This window comes from Copadichromis virginalis, linkage group LG7 (genome assembly GCF_057382275.1).
Source record: "Copadichromis virginalis isolate Kocher_CV1m ecotype Utaka linkage group LG7, C_Virginalis_male_GT1.1, whole genome shotgun sequence".
NCBI lineage: Eukaryota > Metazoa > Chordata > Actinopteri > Cichliformes > Cichlidae > Copadichromis > Copadichromis virginalis.
In genome coordinates this window covers 33,646,885-33,659,744 of record NC_140624.1, presented here as the reverse complement: position 1 = coordinate 33,659,744, position 12,860 = coordinate 33,646,885, and the positions used below count along the sequence as shown (strand labels likewise).

General features: G+C 38.8%; 1 protein-coding gene across 7 annotated transcripts in view; it reads right to left on the bottom strand.

Moving 5' to 3' along the window:
* Nucleotides 1–4,965: 4,965 nt before the first annotated feature.
* The window catches only part of tcf4 (transcription factor 4), a 257,476-nt gene continuing 249,581 nt past the window's right edge, over nt 4,966–12,860 (bottom strand). For 5 of the 7 annotated variants that reach the window (XM_085463117.1, XM_085463118.1, XM_085463112.1 and 2 more), the window contains one exon: nt 4,966–11,057. In XM_085463117.1, the coding sequence (XP_085319243.1) occupies nt 11,009–11,057 (49 nt within the window). In that variant the 3' untranslated portion in view covers nt 4,966–11,008. The remainder of the gene's footprint in view (nt 11,058–12,860) is intronic. The other 2 variants (XM_085463114.1, XM_085463116.1) reach the window with 1 other exon arrangement.

Sequence of the window (12,860 nt, the reverse complement as noted above, 5' to 3'; positions counted from 1 at the left end):
CTGTAAAGTATGAGGTCACAAAACCCAGTGACAACTAAGATGCCCCCCCCCCCCTTTCTTATTGTTTCTGTTGAGAAAAGTCTAACAAGAGCATTTAGGCAACCATAAATACCTGAGGGTGTTCCTATAGAAAAATTATAGAAAAAATAATTCTATAATAGTTGGGATACTGTGTTAAATATAAATAAAGACATAATGTAATGATTTTCAAATCACAGAGCACATGTTAAACGTGGTGAAGTTCCTAGACATTTGGGAGAAAAAAAGATATGCTCTGACCTTTAGATGAAAACCTTCACATATAGAGGAACACTGAAGACATCATTTAACCAAAATATGTGGATTTACTGAGAAAATAGACGTTTTGAGCCATTTTGCATCTCTAGATGCTGCTGGTTATGAAAGACATTCCACTAGTGTAATTTTGGTCATGTTTCATTTTGTTCCTGATCTTCTCCTTGATGAAACTTTTTTATTGGATATTGACTAATATCAAAACAACTTTCCCTGCAGCATCGGGTAAACTGACGTCAGTACCTGTTGCTTGTAGGCACAAATAGATGAAACCGCCTCAGTGAGTCAAAACAAAAGCGTCACACTGACTGGTGCTGAAAGTGCAGGTTATTGCTGAGGCATCATCAGTATCATCAGCTCAGGAGGAAATCCCTGCACCTTTGCAACTGGCTCCTCTAAAACTGACGTGATGGAGAACCTCTCCAGGCCTTTTTAAACAAGCTGGAAACTTAAAGCGTTAGTGTCAAGTGGGGTCTTCACATACACAATGAATTAAAGAGAAATTCCAAAAGAGTGAAAGTGAACACGAGGAATGCATTTTATGTGTTTCAGGAGCAGCAGTGTGTACATGTGCAAACCCTGTTTTTCATCTCTAGACTGGAAAATTTACTGAGTAACAGGTTAAAAATAGCCAGTATAGACACCACAGTCCATCATGCAGCAATGCAGCCAGTCATGTCGTTTATGTAATCTGTGGTATCAAGTGTGCATAAAGACTTTTGTCTTTAGCCATTGAGACAGGGCCTCCTCCCGGGTAGTGTGACGCCCTGGGTGGGGAAAAGTGCAAACCAAATGAACAAAAGTCCTTCTCAACCTTTAATGTAACACATGATTAATTTAAGTCTTTAACAGCATTGTGTTAATTTAGTTATGCTGTGATGGTTATTGTAGTTATTTGGCTTTTAAACTCTGACTGCTGTAGCTGTATTTTGGTTAGTAACAGTGTCAACCCTCTCTCCAGTAACTATGGATTACAGTGCAGAATTTAACATTTTGTTTTACTGCATTTTTCTATTTTTCTCTTTGCTGCACATGAAAGAAAACAGTGGCTGGAGAAGCTTTATTCTTTACAGGATCATATTTTATGATTTACATTAACAAATCATAATTGTTCATTACAGTAAATAAGCTTTAAATAACAGATTAGCACTGGGAACTCTATGTGCTAGTATTTTATTATAATTTGTAGTGATTTGCTCATTTAAGTTTATGTTGTGCAATCAACAAATATAAAATCACATTAAAATGTTCATCAAAAGGAAAGATACTGTCATAGTGACAATAATGCTATCATAGTAGCAAAATATCTATAGAAGGAACGGGTGACTGATATGAAACTAGTGTTTGTCATTGTATATCAGTATACTAGTATACTAGACTACAGGTAACTGTGGAAGAGAAGCAAAGTAGTATATTTGTATGTACAAATGTACGATGGCTTGTTTAACATATAGGAGCTATCAGCTGCATGTCATACGGCTTCCAAACTATGAAGAAAAAAAGCAAAGCTTTGAAAGCACCGTGTTATCAAAATTGCACATTTATTGCTACAGAACGGTCGTGAACATGAGCCTCATTGAATCATTATAAGATGAGAACCAGCAGGCAGGACTGTCAGGCTTGCATGAAGGAGAATAAAACCCTCAGCACAGACATCAAAACCTATTCCCCAATATTTCCACTGATCTGGAATAACAACAACATGCGCAGCAAGTGTAACAACATCAAGAGCAAATAAGCAGACAAGAAAAGATGAAGGAAACACCAGAAAGTGCAATCAAAGACAGACTCTTACCTCTTGCATTTCTTTGTCTTGCAGGAAGGAACGTGACTGCTGTGTTTTTATGTTTTTTAAATTTTTGTTTCTTGCTGTGAAAGGCGATATCTCACCGTTGTCACTAACGTCAAATGTTCAAAAAAAAGAAACCTATTTCAGTAAAACCTTCCTTACACTTGAATGGATGATGTAAACTTTTTCAATAATTGGCTTGAGAACATTTACTTTTCACTTTTTTAGGTATAAAAGATTTGCCCCTCCAGAAATATATTCCAATTTATAAATAATTTAGCTTAAAGTTTACCTCTATTACAGGATGTGCTTCATCTGCTTGAGAGAAAAAGAGAAAAGATGCTGTGAAAAAAGCCCAAGCACTGGCAAAAGGGCAATTATGCTTTATGAATTTAGTTTATCTTCTCTGCCTCGTCACTGAAGTACAGCAAGAAAAAACATACGTTTACTTGTAAGTTTACTTTACTTATTGTAATACTGAAAAACATGATCTACTGAGTGAGAAGGTGAATGTGAAACATTGTATGTGCTTGTTTGTACTGCTGAAAACTACAAAGCAAAGCATACTGTGTGTCACATAAACAGTTCCATGATATTTATAATATATGTTCCATGATACATTAAATCTGTGTTTTGGGTCCAAAAAGTATATCTTGGTTTCAGACCCTTAAATTATTCCTTAGATTTCACCCAAGCCGAAATACAAGACCGTGACTGCATCGGAACCTCAGCTTGAAAGGGAAAATTTGTTGGCCAGTGGTTGCTGACAGGCTCACTTGTGGTTGCTTTGGTCACTAGCAGATTGCCACGGTCACCTTTAGTTTGCTTTGAAAAGGCTGACTAGCCTGTACACACTTGGCAACTGCTCACCGAGTGGTAGAGACACAACCTGTAAACAGATAATGTTTATAGAAAAGTTTGAAATAAGGGTTCACCTTTTGAAAGATGTTGGTTGTAATAATAATAATGGCTTGGATTTATATAGCGCTTTCCAAGGCACCCAAAGCGCTTTACAATGCCACTATTCATTCACACACTGGTGGAGGCAGCTACAGTTGTAGCTACAGCTGCCCTGGGGCAGACTGACAGAAGCGAGGCTGCCATATCGCGCCATCGGCCCCTCTGGCCAACACCAGTAGGCGGTAGGGTAAAGTGTCTTGCCCAAGGACACAACAACCAGGACAGAGAGCCCGGGGATCGAACCGGCGACCTTCTGGTTACAGATGTGCTTGGTGGAGAATTGCAAATATAAGTGTGGTCTGAGTTCACTCCAAGCTCTTTCTAAATGCATATTTCACCCAAATAAACATTTCTCCACATGCCTGGTGGTAAATATATGGCACTATCTGACACCCAGATATAATGTTCATTATGTCTTCAGCATTGGGTTGTGTTGTGTTTATTAGGCAGGTGTAGCAATAGGAATGTTAAATTAGGACATTGTGGTTTCCGCAGTAGTTAGCATTAAGAGCTGTTTGTTGACCTGCAGCTACTGCTTGTATCCAGCTTGTCAAAAGTCCTGTCCGTTTAGTGAGGTCATCAGGTTTCAGCAAGGTCATGACTGCTATCAGCAAACACTGGCTGACTCAGCTGTAATTGTAACCAGATAGCTAGCTAACTTTAAAATGGTAGAAGGTGTAAGTTTTGATGGTGCTACTCTATTCTTTATGCTAAGCTAGGTTAAAAGGTTTTTCTGTAGCCAAAACTCCGTAGGTATGAATAATTTTAACACTACACAGTTACTTTATTTCAGAGGGTAACTTCCATACATTAAAACCCCCAAAATGTAATTTGAGTGTCTATGAATTAAAAGATGTTTAAAGCTGTAGTTCATTATTCACGGTAACAAATGCACTGGATTGCTTTTTTTAGGTTGCAGGACACACTCAGCATCCTGGCACATAAGCAAATAGGTCATTTTGTACCATAAACCTTATCGAATACAACTTGAGGACAGCTGTGTTCAACAAAAGTAACTTGTGACATACGAAAAAGCTTTGAGTGATGACTGCTGGAGATAAATAATCAGACTGTTTCCAAATTAGTTCTGCAACATTTTACTCTTATGGAAAAAAAGATGATGACACTATGACATCAAAATGATCATACATTTAGGGGTTTTTAGAATTATTGATTGTACATTGTACAAAGAGCTAACTTATTGTACAAATACAATAACTATCATACACCTGGTAACACTTTGGATGCACAAGGATAAAACCGATAACCATCTTCTTACTGGATATGTGTGAAAATGTGTGCTAGGAATGGTTAGTTGGCACTTAACATCAGTGATTTCAACTATGAGCAAATAATCTGGAATTGACAGAAATCTTTTGATTTTCTTCTCATAGCACTGAACACTAAACTATCGCTGTCTGAAACAGATTTACTTCAGATTGTCTCAGAAATTAGAAAATCTCTTGGCTGTGCGCTCTTTTTCTTCATATAGGCCCTATTGAAATGTGAAATAACCTTTATGTGCCTTCATCAGCACAACACAACCAGCTAAAATACTAGTGTGGTTTTAGTAAGACAACTGCACTGATTTATGTATATGAAACTGATAAGACAGCATAAAGAAATTATCATAAATATTGTGAGGAATTATAAACGTACTCTTTCTGGCAGTGGAAAAACTGATTGTTCATTTGCTATTTTCATTTATGATAAGTTATGCAGGAAGTTGTCTGGAAAAATGTTGAGTATATTTTTTTAAAATTCTTTTGAAACTGCTTTTTTCTATGATATAAATATACCAAAGTTATTGTGCTACTGATCTTGGCAAGTGCTCATCTGTGGAATATACCCAAATGCTCGCTTAGCCTTAGAGTTGTGAGAAAATAGAAAAAAGTTTCCTGGAAAAACAAAGGACAGGAGTGGCCATTTTGAATTCAACTCATTATTGCAGTAAAACTGGTACAGAGTAACAGATTACAAAGCTCATGGCACAGTCACTGAAAAAGAAATGAGGTGTGTATGTACAACAAGGAGGAAAAAGAAACAAAAATGTTAACATTTTGGCTAATAAGAACACCAGGGGTAACAAAAAATGAAGGTACTGTAATTCTGGAGATGACTTGATTATACAACAAAGAGAAAATATGAAATGAAGCATCGCAAAAATAACATTACTTAAAAAATACATGTAGCACTTGCACTGACAGATTCAATCCTTGTGTTTAACCTAGGTCCAAATCTGAGTAGCTTTTCCTGCTGACAAAAAGCTCAATTTCAATGGCAAACACTAGAAACAAATGACTGAAACTGCCTTGCACATCATCTGAGTTCTTTTTGGGGAAATAGCTGATACAATTATTTGCTGATGACCTGCTTCTTTATATTAGGCCTCAGTCACACTGGCCTCAAAGTCCGGTTGGCAACCTGGCAACCTCTGGTCAATAAGCAAAGTGGTTGCTGACAGCTGTTAATTACAATTGATCGCAAAGAGGGCGCTGTACAAAAAAAACTCCTTATGATTGCTTCAGTCGCCACAGTGCCTTGACTCAACTGTTGTTGTGATTTGGTGCAATATAAATAAAATTCAACTGACCTGAATAGATTGTCATGGTTGTCTGCAATTTGCATGGATGATGTGAACAAATCATAGTGAAACTTGCAAAAGTTATGCTTAACCTCTGCAGCCAACATTATGTTTCCAAAATGCTCAACTTTGACTATAAATTCACATAGCTGTTGTTTGCATTGCACTTTCCACAGTTTTACTACCATTGGGCAAGTAGCTGGTGAGTCCACATCGTGGATCATGTAAACTACAACTACCACTGTAATCTGCTAGCAACCAACGCAACTACAAGGTTTTCAGTGCAACACCATGAAGCTCTTTGCAACCAGTTTTCCCTAGCAAATGCAAGAACTCTTGAGCAACCACTCTCAACTGGTTGGGGAATACACATTTTTTCTTAGTGATCTGTGGTTGCCAGGGAATTGCCAGCCAGTCTTTGGCCCCGTGTAACCGGAGCTTTAGCAAAGCTCCAATCTCTAAACAAAATGTTCCCGTTAATCTTGAATCAGGTGTTGAGGATCTTTTTTTTTCCATCCACATTTATATGCCATCATAAGGAAAATAAATGCACAGCAGTCAGAGCTGGCTCGCAACCTGGCGACAAAATCAGTGCATTTGTAAACACTCTTTGGGTACCTCAGTCAAGATTTCATCATCGCTTGTTTCAGATTTTCAATTCTTTTGTTATTGCAAAAATTAGAATTTTTATTTTTTAAGAAATTTTTAAAAAATTCCTTAAATCGCGCAAAATAAATGACTAACGTTGGCTCTAATACAAGTGATGCTTGGTGCAAGCGGAGACGACAGTTTGAGTTACACTTGTTGCCAACCAAAACCACAAACAGTACAGAGCACCACTGATCGAAACAAAAACTTGGCACCTGGCTACTGTAACCGGACGAATACGACCGCACTGAAAAGTCAAAACAAGTTCATCATCATGATCATCGTGTCTCACTGGCAAATCTTCACCCCACAGAAAATGATGGCTGATGGCTATTTACACACATCTCTGCGAAAAAATACAATTAAAAATGTAATGTCATGAGGCATGGAGAATTAATGTCATATCCCTTTCATGATTTCTGATTCCTCCCTCTAACCCTCAAAAATGCCCCCCACAGATATAAACATAATATTGAAAAATAATAAAAAAAACTGATTTCTGAACTTTTGACCTCACTACATTTTCAATGTGACACATTTTTTCAACACACACTGAATTTTACTTTTTCATCTTTTAACAAAAGAAAAAAACCAATACAACATATTTCTAAAACACAAAATAACAACAGTCTACATGTAAAAATATAACTTTTACATACACAATTTCAAAATAATGGTAAAGTTTGCCATTTTGTTGCATACAATTTACAAATGTCTGTGTGTTGTTGTTGCCTTGGATAGATAGCAGTGAATGGAGCTGATGGAACTCCGGTCCCATTTTGTCCTGCGCAGGGTGCCGTACTAGTCAGAGGGTGGCAACAACGGAGAATACAACGAAGTCAGTTGAAAATTTATAACACTGAGGGGCCTCGCCAACTTCCGCCAGTTCAGTCTTTGAGAAAAGAACTCCTTGCCAAGCAAACACTCCCTTTGCAACGGAAAATTAAAAAAATAACAGAAAACGGCACCCTCGTTATATATTGTATATATTTTTTGTACATTTATATATAGATTGATTTATTCAAATAGATTCTTTTCCAGTTTCCGTGCCTTCCTGTTGATTGGGTAGAATTTTAACCACGTCAAAATGACCACCGACAGTTAACAATGCTGCCAGATAGCGAATTGTGTTTTTTTGTGTTTGTCTTTTTTTTGTTGTTTTTTACATTTTCTGTAATAGACATGTAAACCAGAACAGACAAAAAAAAGTAATAAGAGAAAAGATTCTTCTTATAAAAGAGAGCAAGAGAGAGAAAGAGAGAGGGAGGGGGAACAAAAAAGAAAATTAGTTTAACAACATACAACCACACACTTTGTACTGAAGACTACATTGGCTCATGGACAAGCCGATCAAATATTGATAAAAAGCTGATAAGCTATAATACAAGAAGAGACGCGTTGTTCACCATGGAAACAGGGTTGGGGCTCGGAACAGGAAAGTGGGGCTGGAGTTATAGAGGACTTTGGGGGATGGGGAGGACTGGGATGGGGGGTAGTCTTGCTAAATCAAGCATCTGTCCCATTGGCTTGAAGCCAGAACACGCTGTCTACTTACATATAAGCGTACAGTACATTAAATACAGTTTAGGTTTTTTTTTTTTTTATCCAAAAAAATACTTTTTTTTTTCCTTTTTAGCTTTTTTTAAATTCCCAGGTCTGGTAAAAAACCTGACTGCATAGAACCTAACGACTAAGAACAGGTTTCCCTAAGCTTGCATCCTATTAAAAGACCAGGTAAATGTCCTCCTCTGGCAACTCGAATGATATGAACTCTAAAAAGGCACATTGGTAGAAGTGTGAATGTTCAAATTGCATCTGTGGGACCGCTTAAGTGGGGCAAGAGGCTGGGAAGAGGGGCTATAGACTCTAGTTCAGGGCTCATAAGGCTAGGGTCAGCAGAGCACTGGGACTGGGGATTAAACATAGGCCTGGACTTAGAGGGGTTCAAACCGTGGTTCAAACTGGTGTGAAGGGGGACTTCCAGACTTACACCACAATTCTTGCAGATATTCTCAGTAGCTTTGATTTATCTACTAATTCCAATTCTCACTTAGGTGGTCATAACCTTCGACATCAGGATTTTTCCTGTTCCTGTTCCTTTTCTCATCTACGACTATCAAATCAAGAAACATGGCATAGAACTGAACACACTTTGAGTACAGAGTAAAGTAACATATTATTGGTTGGACTTTCAAACTGGAATTAGCAGCAATTAGCTGCACTTAACAGGTTCATAGCTGTTAAGTGCAGCTAATTGTAGCTAATGCTAAAGACAAAACCGGTAAAACCTGAAACCTTCCTCATTCTGGTAGTTGCAGATATAAGCCAGAGTCGGCCCATATTTGTTTCTCTGGTGCAGAAGCACCAACTGTGCTGTGACAGAGTTGTTGTGTTGGAACATGACCAGGTGCTAAAACTGCTACTTCGGTGTGCAGTTTTCCCCGGTCCAGTCAGGGAATCTGGGTGGTCATTGTTTCAAACAGGCCTCCTGATCTAATCTAAAAGCTATTCAAAATGCTGGCAGTCATCAATGTAACACCAAGTCTGGCAAAACAGCTCAATTTTTCATTGTCATCCCCTCCTCCCTCCCCCAACCCCATCCACACTGTTTAAAAGATAGCATCCACAACTGAAGCACTGTCAAATGCATGCCAAACCAACAGGCTACCCCTAAACACCAATTGGAAGCACTAACGTCACAAGCCACAAAACCTCTGCTTTCCCTATCCGCCACATCAGCACTGCAAATAGTTTCTTAACGTCTTTATCCTTATAGGAAAAGGTAAGTTGTGAAAACTACTTTTGCCTATGGACGAAAGGTCAAAATGCACACAAGGCCACAGAGTTGTTCCCAGCCAGCAAGTGTCAATTGGAAAGTCCCCCCTACTCAAGCTCTCTGAATTTGGAGGCTGGGTTAGATATTTAGGGCTAAGATCAATCAGGAAATGAGGGAATCAAATGACTCAAACACGGGAATGGTTTCACAACTGCTGCTTGCACCCTTGAAAAGAATTATACACCCCTTGCCCTGATGACTGTTCCCTTACTTCCCCTGCAGCGTCATTAGTCATTGAAACCAGTGGATTCTCTGCTTTTCCTTTTCTCTCCCTCTAGCTTTTAATCCCCTTCATACCAACTCTCAGAGTTCAGGCCTTCAGGGAATGTGCTAATCATGGAATAGAATTCACTCCAGTGATCAGGCCAGCTCTAAACCACTTCGTCAATTGAAAAATCTTTCCTGTCATCTGTCCGTCCCCTCAACCATCTGTTCAGCAATCCTTAGATTTCAGTAACAGTCTGGATTCCACTCTCAAACTTTGTCATTGGATAGCTGACAAAAGACTGATTCAGAATGTTTGCTCTACAGCTCTTTCTGTAAATTGAACCCACAACAACAATCTAAAACGAGGATGCCATGAAAGCCTTTCCTTCCTGCCACATTTAACAGTACAGTTTTCCTATTTCTGCATCATTTTGCTTTTCTGTCTATCCATTGTAATTCGTCAATATTCCCCAGTCCCTCTGGAGTCACTCGCTGATTGACTGATTCAGTGATTGATTCCCTTAAGAACTCTCTTCCTCCCAGTAGATACACACGGGTCATTTGGGTATAAATATCCTGGCTTTTGGATTTGTGTTCACACAATAACTTTACACGAGTTTACAGTCTCCAAAAACTCAATGTGTGCACCAGCAAGGAGCACTAATGTTCAGGTTCTTTTACACTGACAATGCAAATGTTTGCACTTTGTAAGGGAATGCATTAGAAAGGGAAGAAGTCGTAACTTCTTGTTGGCCCTGCTTCTTTCTAGATGCCTCTGATAGTCAAGTATTGGCAAAAGTTTTCATTCAAATCAGTCAGCAATTCAAGCACCTCTGAAAAGCTGCATGATTGCAACACATTTGGTGCCCTAATGTTTTCTTCATTTTGATTTATAGTTGGAAATTTGCTTACTGTTTGTGTCTGAGTATGCAGCCTGTGTTCATTTCTTAGTTTTGTTTCCTTTGTTTCTCCGTGTGTATCTATCTGACTGGTTTGCATCCAAGAGGAGATCAGGCACAGCTTCATCCACAGTGTGGCGTTAGATTGCCATTCAGTCAGAGATGCGCTGGAGCTGCATTCAACAACAGCTGCGCAATGTTGCTTTTGTTACAAAAAATCTCTTTAAACACTTTGTGATATGTTTTGTGTCATTCTGAACATCCCTCCCCAACCCCTTCCCTCCTCACTGCCCGCGTGCAGTATAAATTTTTTATTATTTTTTCCTTTTCTCATATATATATATATATATAATTATATATATATATATACTATATATATTTATATAGAACCCTTTTGTTCTTTAAAACTGGGAATGCTGATAAAACATGTAGCACAAGAAGAAGTTTCTTCGATGGTGTGATTCCAAAGACTTGTCCATTGCTGTCACTTTGTGTCAAAAGCTGCCGCTTCATAGCAGCCATGTCACAGCGGCATTTTTTAGGTCTCCGCAAAGACGCATTCAGTTCACTTCAGCTGGAGATGCAAAGTGACGAAAGCAACTAACGTGACTCTGCAGTTTGTGTTCTTGATAGAAGAAGGAGACGATGACAAAGAGGAGGGTCAGAGACGACAGACGAGAGGAGAGAAAAAGGCTGATCTGATTGGTCAGGTTAGGGTTCCAGAGAAACTGATTGGTCAGGCTGAAGCAACAACAGTTTTGATTGATTGCCAGGTTGTCATGGAAATGCCTTCAGAGGAAGTGGTCACTCATCATCTTGATGAACTCTGGCACCTTGGACCTGGAGAGACAATGAAGGAAAAAACAGACAAATAAGCCGATACTGATATCGGAAAGACCAGAGAATACTACTTTTAGTAAAAGTACATATTTTGATGATTATGACTAATATGATTCATTCTGAACCACCTAGAAATTTTTATTCCCAGGATGTCAAATATTGCAGTTTTGTCAAAGCTGCTGCAACCTTAAAGCTATGAATCAGGTGCAAGTACCGTGATTCAACAAACTGATGGTACTAGTGAGACTGGGATGACTTCCAACACATACTGTGTGTTATTAAATGGTAAATGACTTGTATTTGTATAGCGCTTAACTTAATCCCTAAGGACCCCAAAGCGCTTTACACTACATTCAGTCCTCCACACATTCACACACTGGTGATGCCAAGCTACATTGTAGCCACAGCTGCCCCGGGGCACTTCTGACAGAGGCAAGGCTGCCGGACACTGGCGCCACCGGGCCCTCTGACCACCACCAGTAGGCAACGTGTGAAGTGTCTTGCCCAAGGACACAACGACTGAGACTGTCCGAGCCAGGGCTCAAACCGACAACCTTCATTAAAAGACGAACTGCCAACTCTTGAGCCACGATAGCCACGTGGCATTAAGCCCAATGGCAAAGTGCAGTCTTTCAGTGCGAAGGGTTAATGCTCTCAAAGTTGAATTTTTATTAACCTAACCAGGTAATTTTGGTATCTACTAAGAAGTAAGCGAAAGTAAAAAGCAGTTCAAACGGAAATGAATGTGCATAAAATGTGAACTTTATCCTCCTGACTGAGAAATTTATCCACCTCCTATCAAACCTCCTACTGCAGACCTCTCAGATCACTCTTTTAAAGGCAACTGCCGCTTCAAGGCACAGGTGCTAATGGAAACAATGTGCATAATCTTGCAGTGGTAGCAATATTGGAGAGAACAGCAGTATTTGATTCTGTGGGAAAAGCTTTTTGCCAGATAGCTTTTGTGCATTTTTCCCTGAGCCTATCTGAATCTGAATGACAATAGCAAGTCCAATGTCCAAGGCTCTTAGTTATTGCCGAGCAGCAACAAATGTTTGAAAACTTACAGATGTCCCTCAAAGAGGGGAATTTTTATAGAATTCATTCACTGACTTCTGGATGTCAGAGTTTAATTAATAGAAACAAGTTTCCAGTTCATAAATACGTTATTATACATTTTCTTTACATAGTTTATTGGAAAGTTTACTGGGAATAAACAGAGGCCAAAGGAGCTCAACTCATAGTTAATGATCAGAAATGTAAAACAAGGAGGAAGTCAGAGTTTAATATATTCATGCAAGTATTCTTAGCCTACTATATTCAATGATAGATACTATACACTGACAATAATACACATAAATGTTTTGGTGCATCTGGTTCATCCCACTTAAAGTTACCAGAGTCATGATTGTGCTAAGAAGGTGAAGTGTATAAATAATTCAGTGAAGGTGTTATTTTATTTCCTTCACTGCAAATTCTTTGTAGAGAAACTGTGGTTTTGTCTTAGGTGACGCCTCCTCCTCATCAAACACCTTTACTACTTCAAGGCTACAGAACTTCAGTAAAGAAGCTCACTTACACATTAAAACATGCAAACACAAAAGCAATGTGACTGTACGACACAAGTCCAATTCAAAAACAGTGACAAACACACAATCACACATTAAAAATCGCACTTACTGCCAATCTGTTGTTAATGTGTACCCAGACCAGACAGAAACTCTCTCATGTGCTTGGCTTCTGTTTTTAGTCAGCCTAAATATGCTCTGTTCTTCAAATTCAGTCAAATAATGGGAGATTTGA